The sequence below is a fragment of the Cebus imitator genome, unplaced genomic scaffold, assembly GCF_001604975.1.
Source record: "Cebus imitator isolate Cc_AM_T3 unplaced genomic scaffold, Cebus_imitator-1.0 Scaffold397, whole genome shotgun sequence".
In the NCBI taxonomy this organism is placed as follows: domain Eukaryota; kingdom Metazoa; phylum Chordata; class Mammalia; order Primates; family Cebidae; genus Cebus; species Cebus imitator.
The window spans coordinates 24,939-49,047 of NW_016107712.1; the positions used below are offsets into that span (position 1 = coordinate 24,939).

The following is a 24,109-nucleotide window of genomic DNA, read 5'->3' on the forward strand; positions in this document are numbered from 1 at the left end:
GTTTTAAAACTTATCCACATTTATTAACATAATTCAATATTGCATTCTATAGGTTTCTTTAGAGACACGGGCTCAGGCAATGGAAAAAGACCAATTAGCCCAACTTTTAGAAGAAAAAGATTTGCTTCAGAAAGTACAGAATGAGAAAATTGAAAATTTAACACGGATGCTGGTGACCTCTTCTTCCCTCACGTCGCAACAGGAATTAAAGGTAAAATTTAAAAGATGACAGCTTAAACTGGATGTACAGTGAATCGAATTGGTATTTCGGTATGTTTATTATATAGTTATGCACTTTCTATACTTTGATACAGTATATTCAAGAAACTCAGAACATTTTGTGTTTTCACAGTACCTAAGAGATTCATTAAAAATACCAATTTCTGGTTCCCAACTGTAGAGATTCTAATTCAAGAAGTTTGGAATGTATTTAAATAATTTATTTGCAATATGCTGCTTAATAAATTTTAAAGAAACTGGGTGATTACAAGCCACAGGTTTCTAGGATATGTGAGAATATTGTTTTCTACTTAAACAGAAATATTAAACTCAGGAAAATTGATGTAGAATATAAAACAACATAGTTACATAGTTGTGTCAATGTAGAGTCTGGTAAAAGAGATAAAAACAACAGTGAACAGTTTGTGTGGTTTGTTTGTTTTTAATTCTTTTAATTGAGTAGGAATTTATTTATTCAATAGACTTTTTTTTAGGGGTGTGAGGGTGTCATGATTAAGAGGATGACCTCTGGAGCTAGACTGCCTGGATTTGAATTTGTCATTTCCTAACTCTTGGCCTTGGTCAATTTCTTGAATTCACTTTTCTGCTGTTTCGTGTGGAATAGCTCGATACTCACCTCATAAGAGTTATGCAAGAATTAAATGAAATAATAGGTAGAATTAGCTTAACACAGAACTTTCCACACAGCATATTCTCAACAAATGTACATTATTAGTGTTATGAATAAGCATTATGTACAAGTCACCATACTAGATATACAGAAGAAAATCAAGAATTATTGATTAAGTGGTGAGCAGGAAATAGTCCAATGAATGGCCTACAGAAAAATGTTTCAGGACTAGACCTACGTGTGCAAAAGCTTGGAGTTGTGAAGAAACATGATGAATTCCTTGAACTTAAGATGTTCTAGTAGCAGGGGTGTTTTAAACCCCTTTGAGGGATTTGAATGTGACATTTCGCTAACAACAAAGAACAGCCTTGTATGTGGCATCATAATTATAGTTGAGAAAGTTGTAGCTGCTGTGAACATTAGATTGCTTGGGCCTGCAAAGATTGTGATGCTGGAGTTGGAGTAAATTCGATAAATTGGAGAAATGTTTGGAAGATAAACATAGCAGGGCTTCGCAATTATTTGGATGTTGGAGGCGGGGAAAGAGAGAAGGAGGTGTCTGGAATGACTTGCAAGCGTTGCTTGACTTCCTGGGTAGCTGGTAACAATATTGGTTGAGTTAAGGAACACTGAATAAAGAACAGTGGAAATGGTGGGTGTTTTATTTGGGATTTCTTTTGTTTGAGAAGTCAGGCAGTAAAATGCAAATGTGTGAATATGAGGTAGAAAGATATAAATATCAATTTGGGCATGAGCTACTACTGATCCAAATTAAAGTTTGTTCTGGTTGCATGTTGAGAGAAGGGAACAGAAGGCAAAGTAACAGAAGGAAAAATCCAGTTGGGTCAAGGCCAAGAAAGAAGAATCCGTAAAGAAGCCTGAGTTTAGCTCTAGAGAAGAATAAAACCTAGTGAATTTGGTAGCTAAGGGGAGAGAATGTTTCTGGGAAGTAGTGGTCAGCAGTTGCCATATTGTGCTAAGAAGTTAAATAAGATCAAGATGGACAAAAATTCTTTGCATTTAGAAATACAGAGTTCATTTGCAAAAGTAATTTGAGTTAAGTGGTGGGGTGAAAGCCACCTTACAGTGTGTTCAGGTGGCCCAGATGGGTGGGATCTTGAATGTAGTAGAAAGAATTGGGCTTACGTAGGAGGAGAGACACCTCTTGAATTGTAGCAAACACAGAGGAAAGGATAGGCCTCTGTGCAGGTGGCACTCTTAGGAGTTTAGGTTTATATTTTCTTTGTGAAATAGGTTTAATTTTTCTGCTGAGATGGCAGGCGATGATAGTGATAAGTTTGCAGAGATACTAAGGGTTTGAAATAGTCTAGCCTTTGTAGGTATGAAAAAGAAAGCTGAAAGGGAGTGAGGAGTGTTGCTTCACAGCATTAAAAATCCAGTTTATCTTCTCAGCCAGTCTTCTGGCTCTGTGGCACTGGCAGTGCTCAGGAGGCTGATAAAGGTCTAGAACACAATGTCATTTGACTGTGCCCTGTGGGGTGCAGAGAATGGGTCAAATAATCTGATAACATTGACCTCAGATTTCAAACATGATTGCAGTGATGGTCTATGAAATCTAAGATGGTAGGGTGAGAACCAAGAGAGAGATGGCAAAAAAAATGTCATGCAATAACGGAATAGAGCTTAATAGCCCCTGATAAGATAAATAGCTATAGTGGCATTAACTAAATCAGTGAGTTGGAAGGATAGCAACTGCATTCAGAGCAAGAGGTCTAGGTTTATGACTTCCAGATAATGACAAGGTCCAGGTGTGGCTTTGGTAGCAAATGGTGTTAAACTGAAGGTTTTTGGAGTCGAGGATTTATATATGACACAGCTTTTGCAGAGCGGGATGTGTAAAGGGCTGGCCATTTCAAGGAGAAGGAGAGCACACAGAGAGGCATAAGAGTATGCAGTATATTCTGGGGACAACAAATAATCTTAAGAGGCAGTGTGGTGGAAATGTTGTATGGATAGGCTCGGAAGTTATAGACATGGACTCAGTCACCAATTTGCTATACAGCCTTATACAACTTCTCCAAACTTGTTGGGCACACAGCTTATCTGTTATAAAGATGTAGTAAGGATGATACTTGATACAAATATCATCACAAACACTTAAGAGGCAGGCACAAGAAGAGAAAACAAAGTAGAGTGAGTAGTAAGGACAGCCAGCTGGGTAAGGTAAGAACCAGGAGACAGGGGTCCCTGAAGTGTTGAGGAAGGAGGGGATAAATGATGAGGAGGACAAAGTAGGAAAAAAAAAAGAAAATGGTAGTTAGGGTGAATTAAGGAATCAAGAGTTTGATTAAAAAAAAAAAGCAATATCCTTAGACTAGTAAAATTTTAATCTGGCTTAAAAAGAATTCTACCAAGTCAATGGTTTTCAAAAATAGAAACTAGTTCCCTTGTTTTATTATTTTGAACACAGATCTATATGACATGATTTCGATTTCTTCTTCTTTAGGCTAAAAGAAAACGAAGAGTTACTTGGTGCCTTGGCAAAATTAACAAAATGAAGAACTCAAACTATGAAGATCAATTTAATTTTTCAGCAAATATAACAACAAAAACACACAAGCCTTCTTTAAGTTTATTAGGAGAAATTGATGAATGTGAGTGTTTTTTTCAAGTAGAACTACATTAAATTATAAAAAATCCTTATAAAGAGAAACTATGTTTACAGCTCAGTTAATGTGATAAACATATTTAAATAGTGTGTATTTCAGATGTGATTACAATGGAGATTATGATTTAAATAAGTAATTGTAAAAATACAAAAAAATATAGCTGTGCATGGTTGCAGATGCCTGTAATCCCAGTAATCCCAGCTACTCAGGAGGCTGAGGCAGGAGAACCCCTTGAACCTGGGAGATGGAGCTTGCAGTGAGCTGAGCTCCATTGCACTCCAGCCTGGGAGTTAATAGTGAAACTCTGTCTCAAAATAATAAATAAATAGAAAGTAATCATTCATAAATTCTTTATTAACTCTGAATCTCTTAAGAATGATGTACTAGTTGAAACACACGAAACAGGTGTTTTTATTTTTGTTCTAGTCATGATTCAATTAAATTATTGTTATATGGCATCTGCCTTTGCTAATCTTAAAAAAGTGGCATTGATGTAGGAATCTGTTTCAAAATTATTTCTTCAATATTACAATCTCTTTGGAGGATTTTAAATCTACTTATAATGATCAAATCTCAAATTCAGAATTTGTCCTTTTAACCTATATTTCATTAGGGATCCTATATTATATCACTAATTCCAATCAGTGATTATCTTAATTCATACAATAATATAAATGACCACAACTATTAATGTACTTTTAGTATTCATACTCTGAGCACGTATTAGTTAATTTGAAGTTCTTATTACCTCTGATAAGAATTTTTATAGTAATCCTTAATTTGACTTAGGAAATTTGGTAAACATGTTTATGGACAATTTTTTTTTCTCTGATTATAGCTCTCTGTTCAGAGTCTGATGTTTTCAGTAACACTCTTGATACATTAAGTGAGATAGAATGGAATCCAGCAACAAAGCTACGAGATCAGGTAACTTAATTTTACAGCATATAATGTATTTTACAGCATATAATGCTTTTGCTCTTTTTAGAATTCTTTTGTTATTAGATTTTGTTGTTCTTTGTTCTCATTTAATTTCAGTAACTATTTTGGCTCTAATGAAGGCTTCTCTCACTCTTTACACATCTACTGCATAATCATCAGGCATCTAGGGGAAGGCTAAACATTTTTTCATAAGGCAGACATGTGCTAGTAGGTAAACCTTCACTTCTAGCTCTTTACTGGCAGATCTTAGTATTCACGATGTTTGTAAAGTTTCTGTTTTGCCTTGATAAACTTCATGAGGTTAAAAAGACTTGATTTTAGAAGTTTCAATTCTCAGCCATATATACTGTATAGAATAATAATACATCAGGGAGAGCTAATTTTGGTGAATGTATTAGTAAGTTTAGATTTCATGTTTACTTTGTAAATTGCTCGTGTTTAAAGACATATAGTTGTATAATGCATTAAAAATTTTTCATTATAATTTTAAGATATAATTACAGTGCTCCTTATTATTGTTAGTTTATGCCTGTAAAGTATTATTGACAAAGCGTTTTTGTGTTCCTAAGACATATATTAGAATACATATATTCTTGGTTTTTTTTTTTACAATCTCTGGTGTAAAAAAGTATCTTTTAACTCATGATTTATCTCTTTCTCATAGTAATATAGAAAGTAAAAATAGGCCTCTTTAAGTATAGTTAAACATAGCTATCATTAGTTTTAGAAGTCAATAGGCAATATCTCTGTTATCATTCCTGAATTCAGAGGCATCTGAGACATAAAATAGGAGTTAGTAAGATTGGGGAATTAAATTATCAGTTTTAATACTGTGGAGCTGGAGGATTTATGGTCAAAATTCCCTGTCAGGCACGGGCAATCATATAATTTATTGATAAGATTTTAAAAATTCTAATTCTTTCAGAATAATCTATTCTAAGTTAGCTAGTTTAGCAAAATTTTGGACTTTAGAAAGATACTAAATCAAAGTTAAATTAGTTATTTAAATAATCCACACATTGTTAAGGAAGCAAAGAATATATTATATGAATTTCCTGATTGGAAAATCTGTTCTTGTTTATAATAGGAGAATGTAGAAAGTGAGTTGAACTCACTTCGTGCTAATTATGATAATCTGGTATTAGACTATGAACAACTACAAAGAGAAAAAGAAGAAATGGAATTGAAATTAAAAGAAAAAAATGATTTGGATGAATTTGAGGCTCTAGAAAGAAAAACTAAAAAAGATCAAGAGGTAAGAGAGACAGAAATGTGAAACTAAAACTAAAAGCATGCTTTTAAAAGAAGCATCATTCTCTTTTTTCTATAATGTAAGCATTTTTATATTTTATTTTTTAAATGTACAGATAACATTTTATGTGTTTATTTTGTACAACATGATGTTTTGAAGTATATATACATTGTGGAATGGTTAAATCTAGCTAACAAATATACTAACTTACATAGTTATTGTTTTTGTGGTGATAGCACTTAATATCCACAAATTTTACATTTTTCAAGAATACAATACATTGTCATTAACTATAGTCACCTTGCTATACAATAGAGCTGTTGAAATTTATTCCTGATATCTAACTGTAGTTATGTCATCTGATCAAGATTTCCCCATCCCCTTCTCCCTGCTAAATGCCCCAGCCTCTGATAACCACCATTATACTCACTACTTCTAAGAGATCAACTTTTTAAGACCCTGCATATGAGTGAGATCATGCAGTATTTGTCTTTCCGTGCCTGGTTTATAATGCCCTTTGGGTTCATCCATATTGCAAATGGTAGGATTTCTTTCCTTTTTTTTTTTTTTTTTTAAAATAGTGAAGAATAGTCCATTGTGACTATATACCAAATTTTCTTTATCCATTCTTCTGTTAGTAGACACAGGTTGCTTCCATGTGTTGGCTATTGTGGGAAGTACTACAGTAAATATGGGAATGCAGACATCTCTTGGACATGCTCATTTAATTTCCTTTGGGTATATATACCCAATAGTAGAACTGCTTGATCTTATGGTAGTTCTATTTTTACTTTTTTGAGGAACCTCATACTGTTTTCTATATATTCCCACCAACAGTATAAAAGATTCCCTTTTGTCCACATCCTTGCCAACAAGCTCTCTTCTGTCTTCTTGGTAAGCCATTCTAACTGGGATGAGGCAATACCTCATTGTGATTTTGATTTGCATTTCCTTGATAATTAATAATATTGAACATTTTTTTTCATATATCTGTTGGCCATGTTTATGTCTTCTTTTGGGAAATGTCTATTCAGGTCTTTTGGCCATTATTTAACTGGGTTGTTTGGGGTTTTTTGCTATTGAGTTGTTTGAGTTTCTTATATATTTGGATATTAACCATGTGTCGTCACATGTATAGTTTGCAAATATTTCTGCCATTGCATAGGTTGTCTCTTTATTGATGGTTTCCTTTGCCTTTTAGTTGTAATTCCATTTATTTATTTTTTGTCTTTTTGCTTGTGCTTTTGAGGTGTTACCCAAAAATTCCTTGTCCAGACCAATGTTACGAAGCATTTCACCTATTTGTTTTCTTGTATTTTCATAGTTTCAAGTCTTAACATTTAAGTCCTCCTTAACTCATTCTGAATTGATTCTTGTATATGATAAGAGACAGGATCTAGTTTTTTTCTTCGACATACAGATATTTCTTCATTTTTCCCAGCACCACTATTGAAGAAAGACTGTCCTTTCCCCAACATATGTTCTTGGCACTTTGGACAAAAAACAATTGACTGTGTGTATATGCATGGATTTATTTCTGGGTTCTCTGTTCTATTAGGGTGTTTGTTTTTATGCCAGTAGCAAATTGTTTTGGTTACTATAGTTTTGTAATATATTTTGGAGGCAGATGCTTTGATGCCTCCAGATTTGCTCTTTTTGCTCAAGATTGCTTTGGCTATACACAGTCTTTTAGGGTTCCATATAAATGTGGGAATTGTTTTTTTCTACTTTGTGAAACATTCCATTGGTATTTTGATAGATATCACATTACATATGGATCACTTTGAGCAATATGGACATTATAACAATATTCTTCCAATCCATGAACATACATGTCTTTCCATTTGTGTCTTCTTCAAATTCTTTCATTAATGTTTTATAGTTTTTATTTGAGAGATCTGTCATCTCCTTGGTTCAATTTATTTCTAGGTGTTTTTTTGGTAATACATGAGATTGTTTGTGTCATTTTTAGATAGTTAGCTATTAACATATAGAAATACTACTTTTCTGTATGTTGATTTTGTGTCCTGCAACTTTACTGAGTTTTTTTTTTATTAGTTGTTAACAGTTTTGGGTGGAGTCCTTAGGGTTTTCTGTATATAGGGTCATATTATCTACAAATAGAGACAATTTAACTTCCTCCTTTCCTATTATGTTTTATTTTTCTCTCTTGGCTACTAGCTCTAGCTAGAACTTCCAGTACTATGTTGAATAAAAGTGGGAAAAGTGGACATCCTTATCCTGTTCCAGGTCTTAGAGTAAAAGGTTTTCAACTTTTCCCATTTGGTATTAAGTTAGCAGTGGGTTTGTTGTATGTGGCTTTTATTGTGTTGAGGCATATCACTTCAATACCTAATTAAGAGTTTTTATCATGAAGAGATACTGAATTTTGTCATGATTTTTCTGCATCTGTTCAAGTCATTTTACAGTTTTTTTTTTTTTGAATGCAACAATATTTCATTAAAATTCCTTTAAATAATCTAATTTAACTCAGTTTATTCTTGTTAAGTGACTGGACAATATTTGGTATTAAAATGTGCCTCACTTTATTCCTTTTAATGCCTGTTGTCCTTAAGTTTACTCAGCTTGGAATAATGTATTTATTTCAGTTTTTTTTTTTTTTTTTTCATTGTTCTGTTAATGTGGTATGTTGTGTTTATTGATTTGTTTATGTTGAACCATTCTTATATTCTGGGATGGGTCCCACTTGATCATGGTGAATTATCTTTTTTATGTCCTGTTGAATTCAGTTTCATAGTTTTGTTCAGTGTTTTTCCGACTGTTCTTCAGGGATATTGGCCTGTAGTTTTCCTTTTTTGTCTGTTTTTTGTATCAGTGTAATGCTGGCTTTGTAGAACAAGTTAGGAAAAACTCCTTCATCTTCACTTTTTTTGAACACTTTGAGAAGAAATTGATATTAGTTCTTCTGTAACTATTGGTAGAATTCAGCAGTGATGCCATCAGGTCCTGGGCCTTTCTTTGTTAGGAGACTTTTTAATACTGATTCAAGTCTCCTTTCTCATTAGTGGCCTGTTCAGATTTTCTGTTTATTCATAATTCAGTCTTGGAAGGTAATGTGATACAGGAATTCATTTCTCCTAGGTTTTTCATTTTATTGGCATATAATTGTTCATAATAGTCCCATGATTCTTTGTATATCTGTGGTATCAGTTGTAATATCTATTCTTTTTATCTCTGATTTTATTTATTTGAGGCAGCTATCCTTTTTACCTAGTCTGGCTAAAGGTTTGTTGGTTTTGTTTCTTTAAAAAAAAAAACAAAAAAAAAACAAACTCTTTATTTTGTTGATTTTTTTTTAAGTCCCTATTTTGTTTATTTCTGCTCTGATCTTTATTCTTTCCATTTGCTAATTTGGAATTTAGTTTGTTCTTGTTTTTCTAATTCTTTGAGGTAATAGATTAGGTAGTTTGAGATCTTTCCTCTTTTTTGGTGTAGGTGTTTATTACTATAAACTTCTCTTTTAGAACTGCTATTACTGTATCCTATAAATTTTGGTATATTGTGTTTCCATTTCCATTTGTCTTAACTTTTTTAAATTACTCTTTTAATTCATTAACCCAGTGGTGGTTCAGTAGCATGTTTAATTTTTAGATATTTGTAATATTTCCAGAGTTTATTCTATTATTAATTTCTAGTTTTGTGTCATTATGTTTAGAAAAGATACTGATATAATTTTGAATTTAAATTTTTTAAAACTGTTTTTGTGGCCTAATATATGATCTATCTTGGAGAATGTTCCATGTGCAGTTAATAAGAATGTGTTTTCTTCAGCTGTTGGCTGGAATGTTCTGTAAACATCAGTTAGATCTATTTGGTCTAGACTGCGGTTTAAATCTACTGTTTCTTTGTTGATTTTCTGTCTGAATAATCTGTCTATTACTGAAAGTGTAGTTTTTACATCCTCTATTATTATTGTGTTGCAGTCTCTCTTCCTTCAGAATTTTAATATTTGCTTTATATATTTTCTCCCATGTTCATTGTGCATATGTATTTACAATTGTTATAACTTTTTGCTGAATTGACCCCTTTATCATCATGTAATGACCTAGTCTCTTTTTACAGTTTTTGATGTAAAGTCTATTTTATCTCATACAGGTATAGCTTCTCCTGCTATCTTCTGATTTCAATTTGCATGGAATATCTTTTTTTCTGCCCATTCCTTTCCATCTATTTGTATTCTTACAGGTAAAGTTAATCTCTTTTAGGTAGCATATAATTGGATTTTTTAGTGCATTCAACTACTGTGTCTTATAATTGGAGAATCAGTCCATTTATATTGATAGGTAGGAACTATTGATAGGTAGGAAATTACTACTTCGATTTTGCTAATTATTTTCTATTTGTTTTTTAAATATTTCATCTTCTCTCACTGTCTTCCTTTTTGGTCAAATGATTTTCTCTTATAATATGTTTTAATTTTAGTGTATCTATTAATAGTTTTTTTGTGGTTACCAAAAGGCTTACAAGAAAAAGTCTTACAATATATCAGGTTATTTTAAACTGATAACAGGTATCATTGATTACTAAACAAACTCAACACTTTATCTCCCTCCACCTTTTGAGTATTTTGTGTTCTAACTTTGGATGTCACAACTGTTTTCCCTCAGTACTTTGACTCATTGCACTCCCTCCTGGCCTGTGAATTTCTGCTTAGAAGTCTGCTGCCAAGCATATTGGAACTTCCTTCTATGTTATTTGCCTCTTTACTCTTGCCGCTTTGCTGCTTTTAAGATTTTGTTTGTCTTTGACTTTTGAGTTTGCATATAGTATGTCTTAAGGCAGTGTCATTTAGATTAATCTGATTGGTAACTTTGACCTTCCTATAGTGGATATGTATTGCTTTCTTCAGTTTTGGAAAATTTTCTGTTATTATTTATTTAAATAAGCTTTCTGTCCCTTTGTCTTTCTCTACTTTCTCTTAAACTGCAGTGACCCAAATATTTGCTTTTTTGATGTTGTCCCATAAGCTTTCTTCATTTCTTTCATCTTTTTTTTTTTTTTGCCTCCTGACTGAATATTTTCAAATAGCCTGTCGTACCTCACAAATTCTTCTGTATGATCAATTCTTCTATTAATGTTATTTATTGCATTTTTTATTTTGTTCATTATATTTTTTTTTTCAGTCTCCCTGATAAATTTCTGGATTGTTTTCTTGAAGTTTGCTGAGCTTTCCTAAAATAGCTATTTTGAAGTCTCTGGCAGGTTATACATCTCCATCTTTTAGGATCAGTGACCACTACCTTACTTTGTGCATTTGATGACATCATGTTCCCCTGATCATGATGCTTATGGTCATGCAGCAATGTCTGCACATTGAAGATGAACTTAGCTATTTTAGTCTTCACCATCCTTATAAGGTCTTTTCAAGATCCATAGCATGACTGAGGTCAGGGTGTTATCCTGCAGAGGCACTACTGGACGCCTTTCTCTGTAGGTCCCAGGTAGGCAGAGCTGTTCTTATTCCACAGATAAGAGGGGCCAGGATCAAGAACCAGGGCCATTTGAGAATCTGCTGATGGACAAGGGTTAGAAAATCTGCCACAGGAACTTGGATACGCATGTCTCCCGGCAGGACTCTGGCTGGGTAAAATTGTTCTCATTCTATATAGCTAGGAGAAACTGAAACCAAGCTTCAGAGTTAATTCAGAATGTGTTGTGGGACCAATGTTGGTAAGCTTAACCTGGTGGCACCCCCAGTAAAGACTCCCAGCAGTTCCTTAGGCAGGGAGATTGCCTGCATTCTGTAGCTGGGACATTCAAGGCTCTTTCCAGAACTGCTGTGGGATGGAAGCCAGCAGGCCTGTCCTGCACAGGCATGATAATTGGCAGGCTGCAGTAGAGAGGACCTGGAGTCAAGACCTCTTTAAGATCTGTTATGGAAAAGAGGCATCAAACCTGTCCTGGTGGCTGGGGCAGGTGCTTCACCCAGCAGTTCCCAACACAGTCAAGATAGCTTCTTGACTGCAGCAAAGAGGCACTGAAGCTGAGACAGGGCCCCTTCAGGATCTGTTGTAGGATGGAGGACTGCAAGCCTGTCCCAGTGGCTCAGATAAGTGCATCTCTTGGCAGTTCTCTGTGTGAGTGGGATACTGCCAGGCTGCAGCAGGGAGGGGCTGCAGCCAGTACATGTCCCCTTCAGAATCTGCTATGTGACAGAGGCCGGCAAGCCTGTCCTGGTGGCTCAGGTGAGCATGTTTATCTCTGGGTCCTTGTGCAAACAGTACTAAGCTAGCACTACAGTTTGAGGAGGGCAGGATCCAAGTTACAGGCTAAGTTGGGTCCACTGCCAAGACAAATGTTGACAGATGAAAGAATCCTTGTATGATTCCTCCTGGACCCCTTGACAGATAGTTTTGGTTGCAGGCTCTAGGCCAAACAGAGCTGTAGCTAAGCCCTTCAAGGAATGGGGCCATTTCTGCATATGAACTTGGGAGCACAATTGGCAGGTCTCCCACCTGGCTGTTAGTATGCATTCAAAACAACATATCTAGGTCTTGAGTTCTACTGGGGTTTTGCAACCTCCTACCCGAATCCAAAGGCTCCCATGAAGACTTTTGTCTGTGATAGGTACAGAATTCTTATTTTGGGGGATATGAGCAGGTGACCTCCTATTCTGTCATCTTGGCATCACTCAGAAGTAGTCTCTTAAAAAGATTTTTTCAAAGATTGAGATATTTAGGATATAACTATTTTTCATATGTATACACAATTTAGAAAATTTAAGAAATAATTTCTTCATTTATATTTTTAAAATAGTTCAATTATATTTGTTTCCCTTGTGCTTATGCAAGAGAAGAAGGAATTAAAAGCATCTATGGGAAGGTTGGGTGTATCTGCCTCTCAGGGGATTTGTCTTGAAATTGTTTCCTTTTAGTTTGTATAATATATTTTATTGAACATACCATAAATGCCGCCTAGAGCATAGCCATTTCCTACTGAGATCAGTATGAATTTTAATACCTAGATGACTATTTTATATATGGATGCCACATATTAATGGATTTCTTTTTCATTAGAAAGTATGTTTCTAAATAATTAAAACATTAGAATAGCTGGAGAAGCTAATTTTGTACATTTTGTTTTTCCTTTCTCTGTCTGAGAGAGTTATGTGAAAACTAGTATAATTAATACTCAATAGTTTTAATGGAATTTTTAGAAACATCCCTTATTTTCATAGGCTACATATTGAGAGAACTTAATCCAGAAACCGTCAGACTTTAGGGACCCAGAAATTGTCCAAAACGTTAAAGGGAGTTCTTAGTACAAAATGTCCTTAACCTAGAGGCCACAGATGTTGTGAAATTATTTTGCCAGAATCTTTCAATTCATTTTTCTGGAACAAGAACCCGTAGTTGTTATCAGACGTGCAAAGTGATTCATGAACCCCCCCTTCTGAAAAAAATAAGACCCAGTGTTTTATGTAGTTAAAAGATGAACTAATTTGCAGCTACTTTTCAGACTTCTGTGTGGCTAGCCCAAAAGGCCATGATCGTTTTTCCTCAATATCATTGTTTAGTTTCTTACCCTTTTTTCTTTTTAAAGGAAAAAAGAATTCTATGCCAAAGCTATTATTTACATTTTACCTACAAATTAAAATTATTTCTTCATTTCATAGGTATTATATCCAAAGAAGTAAAAGTCTGTAAGTTCTCCACAGGGTTTCATTTTAGCTTGTTTTAAAATCTGCATATTAATGAAGTGCAAAACGTCATGCATGTCATAACCATTGGAGTTAATAAAACTAGGTTTTATGGAAGAGAGTAGCCTTGTGTCATGATTAAGAGCATGGTCTCTAGAGTGAAACTGCCTGGATTTAGGCCCCAGTTTTGCCACTTATAAACTCACTGCAGATTCAATCCTATTATGAATTATTGGTAACGCCTTGGGAAAGTCATTGAATCTCAGGGCTTCTTATGTTTCTCCACCCTTGAGGCAGAGACCAGGTGCTCACCAAGGTCCCTTCTGACTTTAAAATTTCATCTAATTTTGGTATGTTTTTTATATGTAAAAATAATATGACATAAAACTAACTTTTGGCATAAGTGGTAATAATTTTTCTAATATTTTTCTCACATCATTAATATATTTAGTTCATAAGAAAAATTGGAGCTTATTGAATTGAGTCAACACAGAGATTACAAAAATACCACAGAATATATGACATGTATCGCAATGTAATTTTTCTTCCATTTTAACCATAGTTGAGGGGAGAAATACTCCTACTCCCTTCTTTTTAAATTTCTTTTTCTATTTTTTATTAAACACGATGCTCAACTTTCTAATCTAAATAGACACATAATTTAAAAAAAAAAGTTTTTATAGAGATGGGGTCTTGCCATGTTGCCCAGGCTGGTCTCAAACTCCTGGGCTTAAGTGATCTGCTCGCCTCGGCCTCCCAAAGTGCTAGCCACTGCGCTAGGCCCTTTATTTTTAATTGGACACAAATTTTAAGGTTACCTAAAAGAGTATGTAATAAAAACTTAACCTGTTCAAAAACAGTTTTGAAATATCTAGTCATGTTAATCTAAAAATTGGAGTCTATGTGTATATAGCAAAATATGTTTGAAAACCTACATCTTGGGGCAGGATTATCTAAAAAGGAATAAAAGTCAAATTATAGCCTTAGGACATGGTTTTCATAAAATTTTTGTCAAAAATCACCAAAGCTGTAGATAACTTTCTAGTGGGAATATAGTGACATGAAATGCTTAAATAGTATGTTTTAGAGGGAGAATGAAAAATGTCAAGTATCATCATACTTGAGAGATAAGAAAAATCTTTACCATCTACCTATTTATCTTGGTGTATTTAATTTTATAATTTTTACTACCTGGAGATTTAAGTTAAATATTTTATTTCACCTACTGACAATTACCATTTAAATCTGCAATATTTTCACATGTAACAATGGATTCGTTGTTGATCAGATCATATGTTTAAATCATTTTTCCTTTTCACACACTTTAACTTTATGCTCAGCATCTTAAACATGTCATTGGGACATTACACTTTTATTTTTACAAAAGTTAGTTATTTTCTATATATAAGAACCAGTAAAGTAGGGAAATTTTCTTTTCTAAATGAGTATTCTTTAAATGTTTTCATTATCTATGGCCCTACTACCCTGAATGTACCCGATCTCTTCTAAATATTTTTTAAATTAAGATTTATTTTTGATCCTTCCTTATCGAAAGTTAATTCTGCCTTTTTCTTTTTATGTTTAATGTGCCTACTAGGAAATTTTAAATTACATGTGTCTGATACTATGTTTCTCTTGGGTAGCACTGACCTAAAATAGGAGTGTCAACACTTGCACTAGCCTGAAATTTAAAACTAGTCAGGACTCAGTTAAACATCCAGGAAATATTTAAATAAGATACTATTCTCAAGCCCCTTAAATAGTATTAGAATTGCTTTTGCTCTGTAAGTACTCATCTGATTATGAAGATTAAATAGTTCTAAGGGAAAAAGTTTATCTTGGTTATGTGTGGTTTACTTGTTTTGAACAAACTTTTTGGTACTCAGATATTTAATGCTACAGATATTTTGGTAGAAAGGAAACCTCAATAAAAATACTACTACCTTTATGTTTTTATGTGATTGAATAATATAATGGAATACAATATTTCCTCTGGAATAAATCAAGGTAATAGTTGAAATTCCATTCCTGTGTAACTTTGGTGAAAAGTAGTAATATTGTAAAGGCACTGCATGAAACTACCCTAATCAAACCTAGATTCCAAATCAGAACTCATTACAAAGTACACTAATATAGAGCCAGATGAATACTATTGAAAAAAAAAAAAAAAAAAAAACCTTATAAAATTAATGCATTTCTATACTTAACTGACTGAAAACAAAAATCTAGTAAAAGCACATTTTTTAATGTTAGATTACCACTTTACTCCCTCTCCTCTAAGTGATGCATACTAATTTGCTACAGACATTATTGTAGCTTTATTAACAGATGATATAGCTACTTGAAAGCAGGGGGTGGGGGGCATGCTGAGGTTTTTTTTTTAAATTTATTTGCTTTTTGATACGTTTTGGGTGATATCTCTAGTATTTTTAAATAATGAGGTGCTTTGCTGTGATAGCTTGAAAAATTGATCTCTCAGTCCTTTCTAACTGTTGGGTGATTCTGAGGCAGTGAATCAGTGCCTATTTTGGGGCGGTGGGGGCTTTGCTTTATTAACTATTGTTTTGCTCTGTTACCTGTTCACATGCTCTTACAGATGCAACTAATTCATGAAATTTCGAACTTAAAGAATTTAGTTAAGCATGCAGAAGTATATAATCAAGATCTTGAGGTGAGCATTCATGTTGGTATTTCTATTGATAAGCAATTAGAACTATAAAATATGCAACATAAAACATTATTTCAGAAATAGAGAAATTATGTTTTTAAAATATGACTTTGAATTTTACTATAAATTTAAACTTTTATGTGTGTGTGTGTGTGCGCGCGCCCGTGTGCGTGCGCGCTGTTTTAACCCCTTAAACTTCAAATCGGATTCTAATTTGTTTCTCTCTCCTTTGATTCTTTTAGAATGAACTAAGTTCTAAAGTAGAGCTGCTTAGAGAACAGGAAGACAAGATTAAGAAACTACAGGAATACATAGCATCTCAAAAGCTAGAAAATATAAAAATGGACTTGTCATACTCATTGGTAAAAATCAGGCTTATTTTATTGTATAATCACATTGTTATATATAGCATACCATCATCTTAGCAAATGCTTATACTGGGCCTACTTTGTGCTGGGTATTGTTGTAATAAATTTATATATTTTTTTAATTTAGTCTGTTAATAACCCTATGAGATAGGGACTGTTAGTATAGTTGACATTTTAGAGATAAAGTCATATTTTTAGAAAGTTGATCATATCATGCTTTGAGTAAATAAAAGGAAGTTAAGGACAGGCTCCCATTAAGAATCAGTAAATTGTAGGCCAGGCACAGTGGCTCATCCCTGTGATCCCAATACTTGGGGAGGCCAAGGTGGGAGGATCACTTGAGCCCAGGAGTTCAAGACCAGCCTAGGCAATATAGTGAGACTAGTCTCTACAAAATATATAAAAATAAGCCAGGCATGGGCAGCCAGTTCCTAAGGTGACTGAGGTGGCAGGATTACTTGAGCCTGGGAAGTTGAGGCTGCAATGAGCCAAGATCATGCCACTGCACTCCAGACTGGGCACAGAGCAAGACCCTATCTCCAAAAAAAAAAATCAGAAAATTTTTAAATTCTGAATTTTTTTCAATATTTTTATACAAATCCATGCAGTGGTATATAGTCAAGATCTTAAACATTTAAACTTGGATATTTTTCATGATTTTATAGCTCTAGATGATTTTAGTTGATATAAAATCTTGGCTTGATTTATCAAGTAAATCTTAAAATAAGATTTAGTTTATAACATAAGATTTAGTTGATAAAAGATTATTGTTATTTATAACATTGGATGCTGATGTCATTTAATCTCTTTTCACTTTCTTTTCAATATAACTGATTACTTCAAGAAAGTATGTTTGGTTCCAGTTTTTAATACCTTTTTTTTTCTTAAGGTAACAGTTTCTAGCTGGAACTTTTAAAAGATTAGTTTCTGTTCTTCTGTTTTTAATTGAGTTTTTTAGTTTTTGTTACCTTCTATTCTTTTGTTGCCTTCTATTTGTGACAGATGATTTTTTTTAAGGGTTAATACCACTTTATTCTGAAGCCGTGGATAGGAATGCATTTTTATATATTCTGGAATGTCTGTTCATAGAGTGGCAAGCAGAACTGCCCACTTTTTAAAAATTATTTTTCCTTATTCATTCATGTATTAATTTATTAAATTTTTTCCAAGGACATATCATGGATTTCGTATAAGCTAAAGTCATATTAAAATGCCACTTCTCTTTAGAAATGAGGTTATAAATTTTTTTCATGTATTTTTCATTTGCATTTTCTCATCTGTGAGTTTCTTGTTCATGTCTTTTCTCTGTTTTTCTATTAGATCATTTGTCTTTTTCCTTTTTCAATTTGTGGGTTAATATCTTTAACTGTTAACTACTTACCTATCATTTGTTAGAGAGAATAACTCAAAATAAAAATACATAGAGAACTTCAACAGCCTCGTGGAACAACAGTTATGTTAACCTTTAAACAAAACACATCTAAATAATGGTACTTTGATACATTGCTTATATAATTTGAAAACCATGGCCAGAATTTTTTTAAAATACTTTTATTAGGAAAACATGATTTCTTTTCATTTATTTGGTAATTAGCATATTGTGCACTTTTTGGTTAGCTAGTATTAACATTTATATACATCTTAAGTATTTTCCAACACTGTGAAAATTGGATTTCACTGAACCCCTTTCGTCATCTATCTAGGAAAGCATTGAAGACCCAAAACAAATGAAACAGACTCTCTTTGATGCTGAAACTGTGGCCCTTGATGCCAAGAGAGAATCAGCCTTTCTTAGAAGTGAAAATTTGGAGCTGAAGGAGAAAATGGTAAGTATATTTTGTAATATTTATAATAAAGTAGTTGTAATGATCAGTGCAGTTTTGTGCATTCACAGTGTTTCTCTCAATAGAAAGAACTTGCAAGTACATACAAGCAAATGGAAAATGATATTCAGTTATATCAAAGCCAGTTGGAGGCAAAAAAGAAAATGCAAGTTGATCTGGAGAAAGAATTACAATCTGCTTTTAATGAGATAACAAAACTCACCTCCCTTATAGATGGCAAAGTTCCGAAAGGTATTTTGTAATTTTAAACATCTTTTTTCAAATTTGACTTCCTCTAGAAATGTTACCTAAACAATTTGACAAGCACATTTCAATGATTAAAAATTCATTATACTCTGATTTTTTAATAACTCAATGTTAGGCTTTAGTGTCATTTGGTATTAATATTTATAAAGATTTCCATGGGTTTCCAATCATAAAGGATTATTTTTCAAATAAGCTTTACCTGATCTTAAAAAGGTGATTCAAGGGCTATTAAAAATTAAATTACCTGTTTGCCAACATTGCATCTTTATATAACTTACCAAAACTTTGTAGATCTGCTGTGTAATTTGGAATTAGAAAGAAAAATGACTGATCTTCAGAAAGAACTGAATAAAGAAGTTGAAGAAAATGAAGCTTTGCAGAAAGAAGTCAATTTACTTTCGGAATTGAAATCTTTACCTTCTGAAGTAGAAAGGCTGAAGAAAGAGGTAAACACATTTATAAGCACTTATCCCTTATTTTAAAATAAAAACCTTTGCAATAATAGTGCCTTAAATATTTTGATATAATTTATTTTAAACTAGCAGGCAAGAGATGCTGTAAACATTTGACTAGTCAGCAAAAAAATGAATATAATTCATCTTCTGATTTGTTCTTATGCTACTAGATTGAAAAAATATATTTTTTCAAGGTGTACTTAACAGTATACTTAGTAATATAATCCATGTAGCAGCCATTTCTGTAGTCCTCAGACGTTGCATTTATACAATATTAAGGCCCACCCTTAGTTTTGGTAATAGTCATATCATTATACTGAATAAAAGACAGTAATGAGCTTGACAGAGTTTTAGAGTTAATGCAAACCTTGCAGGCTGATAAGTGATTCTGTAAATCTATGGCCTGCTAGTCTTTCTACTTGTCTAAAAGAAAAATGGCAAAAATTTGAGTATGGCAAACATCATGCTAAAGAACTTGAAAAACATTTCATTTACTCGTCTTATAAACCCTTTAAAAGTGGGTACTGTTTTTTAGCCCCAATAACCTGTTCTCAAACTAATAGTTGAGCCACACAAATCTGCCCCCTAAACCCGTGGTTGTCGCTACTATGCTATATTGTCCCTCTTTACTTTGTCTCTCCTTTATCTCTTTTTTTCCTCCTCTCCTCTGCCCTTATCTTTCACAGTGATTAAACTGTTAATATACAAGATATGTGTTATTTAAATTATCTAATTATTTATTACTTAAGTAATATTTTTTTCCCCATGGGCCATATCTGAAAGTTAAGATACTTCTTAAATAATAATTTTAAATAATTAAACATTTCTTAAATTATTCATTGATTAAGTTTTTTGGAAATCTGGGAGGCATTCAAAGCCTTTAGGTAAAAAAAAAAAAAAAAAATGTCAAATTCTGAGAAATGCCTGCCACATGATAAAGTTAGAAAACACTTTAGAATGAATAGGTAAGAAAATAAAGACATCCTGATTATGTACCTTTACTGACTGTTCTCCATGCGGGCCTTACTAGTATACAAAGAGATTAGAAAATAAAATATCGAAGATTAAACAAGCTGAGTTAGAGAAAAGTGACAACAAGAGTACTAATATATTGCCTTTCCTCAGTCAAATTTTTGCTCAATGTAAATAATTTCTCCTTTTGCAGAGAAAGGTTTTTTTCCTAAAAATTGCTTCAGTGAATCATATGTTGCTAACATTCCTAAATTTTGTTTCTTTTTCATAGATACATGACAAATCTGAAGAGCTCCATAAAATAACATCAGAAAAAGATAAATTGTTTTCTGAAGTAGTTCATAAGGAGAGTAGAGTTCAAGGTTTACTTGAAGAAATTGGGAAAACAAAAGACGACCTAGCAACTACCCAGTTGAATTATAAAAGTGCCGAACAAGAATTCCAAAATTTCAAAACCCTTCATAAGGACTTTGAGCAAAAGTATAAGATGGTCATTGAGGAGAATGAGAGAATGAATCAGGAAATAGTTAATCTCTCTAAGAAAGCACAAAAATTTGATTCCAGTTTGGATGCTTTGAAGACCGAGGTTGGTACAAGATGCCATTTTGAGAAATGCTCCTTAGTCTTCTGGGGTTTTGGTTTCTGTATAGATGTATGCCTCAGACTCCTCTGCTTTTACTGTGTGACATTTACTTTTTGTTTTTTAAAGCTTTCTTACAAGACCCAAGAACTTCAGGAGAAAACATGTGAAGTTCAAGAAAGATTAAATGAGATGGAACAGCTGAAGGAACAATTAGAAAATAGAGATTCTAGGCTGCAAACTGTAGAAAGGGAGAAAACACTGATTACTGAGACACTGCAGCAAACCTTAGAAGAAGTAAAAACTTTAACTCAAGAAAAAGATGACCTAAAACAACTCCAAGAGAGCTTGCAAATTGAGAGGGACCAACTCAAAAGTGATATTCACGATACTGTAAACATGGTAAGGTTTTGAATGATTAAACTTTGAAAAATTGGACTCCTAGAAACATTGCAGAAGCCGTCATTTATTATTTATGATTATGTAATAGCTATAAAATAATTTTGTTTCATATTCTAATGGAAATTTTTTTTTAATTTCTCTAACAAAGAACATAGATACTCAAGAACAATTACGAAACGCTCTTGAGTCTTTGAAACAACATGAAGAAACAATTAACAAACTAAAATTGAAAATTTCTGAGCAAGTTTCCAGAAATTTGCAAATGGAAGAAAACACGGGACAAACTAAAGATGAATTTCAGCAAAAGGTAAAGGGTATTTACTTTCAAAGTTTTCATATATGTATACCCTTTAACCTCAAGTACTTAAACATGTAGTAATACTCTCAATTTTGTTATTCACCATGATTACCATTGTGAATTTTATAAGCTCATCCCTAATGCCTTTGAAATAATTTATTATAGAATGTAACTATTTATAATCAATTAGAAAGGGAAAGGGCCAAAAAAGTATTAGTCCAAATTTTGCATAGCTGATACTTATTTTGTGTCAGATTTTCTATACTGAACTTGCTTAGAGTTTACAGTTCAGTCCATTGCAGGGGAAATTGCCTTATAATGTTATACCAGGGTTTCATTTATTAATAGTATTCATTTCTGCTTTCCCAAAACACCTTTAAGATATATTGGTAACAGTAATTTTTTAATAATATATCTCATTTTTATTATAGTTCATATTATTTTCTCCAGAGTATTTACTGCTAGAATTTTAAAATATTCTTCAGTAGGAGACTGGTAAAATAATCTTTTGTAAATCTATAGCTTGGAATAGCATATAGCAGTATATGTTTTTTAAATTGTTAGTAAAATACAAATAACATAAAATTCACCACCTTAACCATCTTAAATGTATACTTCACTAGTGTAAAATTCATTCACTTTGTGATGACACCAATTTCCAGAATTCTTTTCATCTTGCAAAACCAAAACTGTACCCAGAAAACAATAGCTCACCAATTTTCCTTCCCCACAGACCTTGGCTACCACCATTTTACTTTTCTGTCTTTATGAGTTTGACTACTATGAGTACCTGATATAACTTGAATCATGCAGTATTTGTCGTTTTGTGACTGATCTCATTTAGCATAATGTCTTCATCCATACAGTGGCATGTGTTAGGATTTCCTTCCTTTATAGGGGTAAATTTCCATTATATGTATATGCCACATTTTCCTTATCTATGCATCCATCATGGATACTTGGGTTGCTTCCACCTTTTGGCTGTTGTGAATAATGCTCCTATGAATGTGGGTGAACAAATACTTCTTCAAAACCCTGCTTTCAGTTATTTTGGATAGGTATATATCCAAAAGTGGAATTGCTATATGGTAATTCTATTTTTAATTTTTTGAGAAAACGCCATAAGGTTTTCCACGACAGCTGCACCATTTTACTTCCCACCAACAGGACCTAGTGTTCTGGTTTATACGCTTCTTTGCCAACATATTATTATTATTATTATTATTATTATTATTTTTTAATAGTAGCCATCCTAATGGATGTGAGGCAGTATCTCATCATGGTTTTGAGTTACATTTTCCTAGTCATTAGTGATGTTCAACATCTTCATGTGCTTTTTGGCCATTTGTTTATCTTCCTTTCAGAAATGTCTATTTAAGTCTTTTACCCATTTTTATTTTGGATTGTTTGATTTTTGTTGTTGAGTTGTAGGAGTTCTTTATGCTTCTGAATATTACCCCTTTATCAGTTATATGCAATATTGCAAATATTTTCTCCCATTCCCTAGGTTTTACTTGTTGATTATATCCTTTGATACACAGAAGTTTTTAATTTCACTGTAGTTGAGTTTATTTTTACTCCTGTTGCCTGTGTTTTGGTGTCATATCCAAGAAACCATTGCCAAGACCCATCTCACAAATCTATTCCCCTGTGTTTTCTTCTAAGAGTTGTGTAGTTTTAGCTCTTATGTTTAGGCCTATTATCCATTTGCATTGATTTTTATATATACTGTAAGATCAGGGTACAACTTCATTCTTTTATGTGTGGTTATTGTTTCCCCAAAATCATTTTTGAAAAGACCATCCTGTCCCCATTGAGTCGTCTTGGCATCCTTGTTGAAGATACTGTGACTATATATACAAGCGTTAATTTCTGGGCTTTCTATTCTGTTTCAATGGTATGTCTGTCTTTATGCTAGTACCACATTGTTTTGATTACTATAGCTTTACAAGCTTTGAAATCAGGAAGTTTAAGACCTCCAACTTTGTTCCTCTTTTTCAAGATTATTTTGTCAATTTGGGGTCCTTCAAGATTCCATATGAATCTTAGCATAGATTTTTCTAATTCTGCAAGAGACACCATTGAATTTTGATAGGGATTACATTAAATCTATAGATTGTTTGGGTAGTATTGATGTCTTAGAAATATTCTCTTCTAATCCATGAACATGGGATGTCTTTCCATTTGTGTGTTCTTTAATTTCTTCTCAACAATATTTGTAGTTTTCAGTGTATAAGTCTTTCACCTCCTTGGCTAAGTGTATTCTTAGTATTTTATTCTTTTTTGATGCTGTTATACATACAATTGTCTTCTTTCTTCTTTGGATTGTTCATTGTTAGTGTACAGAAATGCAATTGATGTTTGTACAGTCATGCATTTTTAACAGAATATGTTATTAAATAAAAGCAAATACATATTTCAGAGTAATTTAGTGAAATCCAATTGATATAAATAAATCTCTATATGTTTATATATTACCTCTATAAAACGAGCTGCATTTTCCCTATTTACTCCAGGGCACAATACTGCCTTAGAAAAAGGACTTTTTTTTTTTTTTTTTAATTTCCATCTACTTATATTTAGTTCTTATCTCTCACTCTGTATCTTATGTTCTCAGCTTATTTATAATTTGGAATGACCATAGGCCAAAGGCATTTGACCTCAATTTGAAATTATTCCCAGCACAATGGCTCATGCCTGTGATCCTAGCACTTCAGATGCTCAGGTGGGCAGATTGCTTGATCCAGGAGTTCATGACCAGCCTGCGCAACATGGTGAAACCCCATCTCTACAAAAAATACAAAAATTAGGCATGGTGGCATGCACCTATAGTCTCAGCTACTCAGGAGGCTGAGGTAGGAGGATCACTTGAACCTGGGAAGGTTGAGGCTGCAGTGAACCCAGATCACACCACAGCAGTCTAGCCTGGGCAACAAGAGTGA

General features: G+C 33.1%; 1 protein-coding gene across 1 annotated transcript in view; it reads left to right on the forward strand.

The window, feature by feature from the left end:
- The window catches only part of CENPE (centromere protein E), an 83,313-nt gene that overhangs the window by 13,658 nt on the left and 45,546 nt on the right, over positions 1-24,109 (forward strand). Inside the window, exons 13-23 of the mRNA XM_037731411.1 lie at positions 53-211; positions 3,318-3,465; positions 4,319-4,407; positions 5,510-5,677; positions 16,245-16,364; positions 18,074-18,196; positions 18,280-18,445; positions 18,752-18,906; positions 20,159-20,473; positions 20,597-20,869; positions 21,018-21,176. Of these exons, the coding sequence (XP_037587339.1) occupies positions 53-211; positions 3,318-3,465; positions 4,319-4,407; positions 5,510-5,677; positions 16,245-16,364; positions 18,074-18,196; positions 18,280-18,445; positions 18,752-18,906; positions 20,159-20,473; positions 20,597-20,869; positions 21,018-21,176 (1,875 nt within the window). The remainder of the gene's footprint in view (positions 1-52; positions 212-3,317; positions 3,466-4,318; positions 4,408-5,509; positions 5,678-16,244; positions 16,365-18,073; positions 18,197-18,279; positions 18,446-18,751; positions 18,907-20,158; positions 20,474-20,596; positions 20,870-21,017; positions 21,177-24,109) is intronic.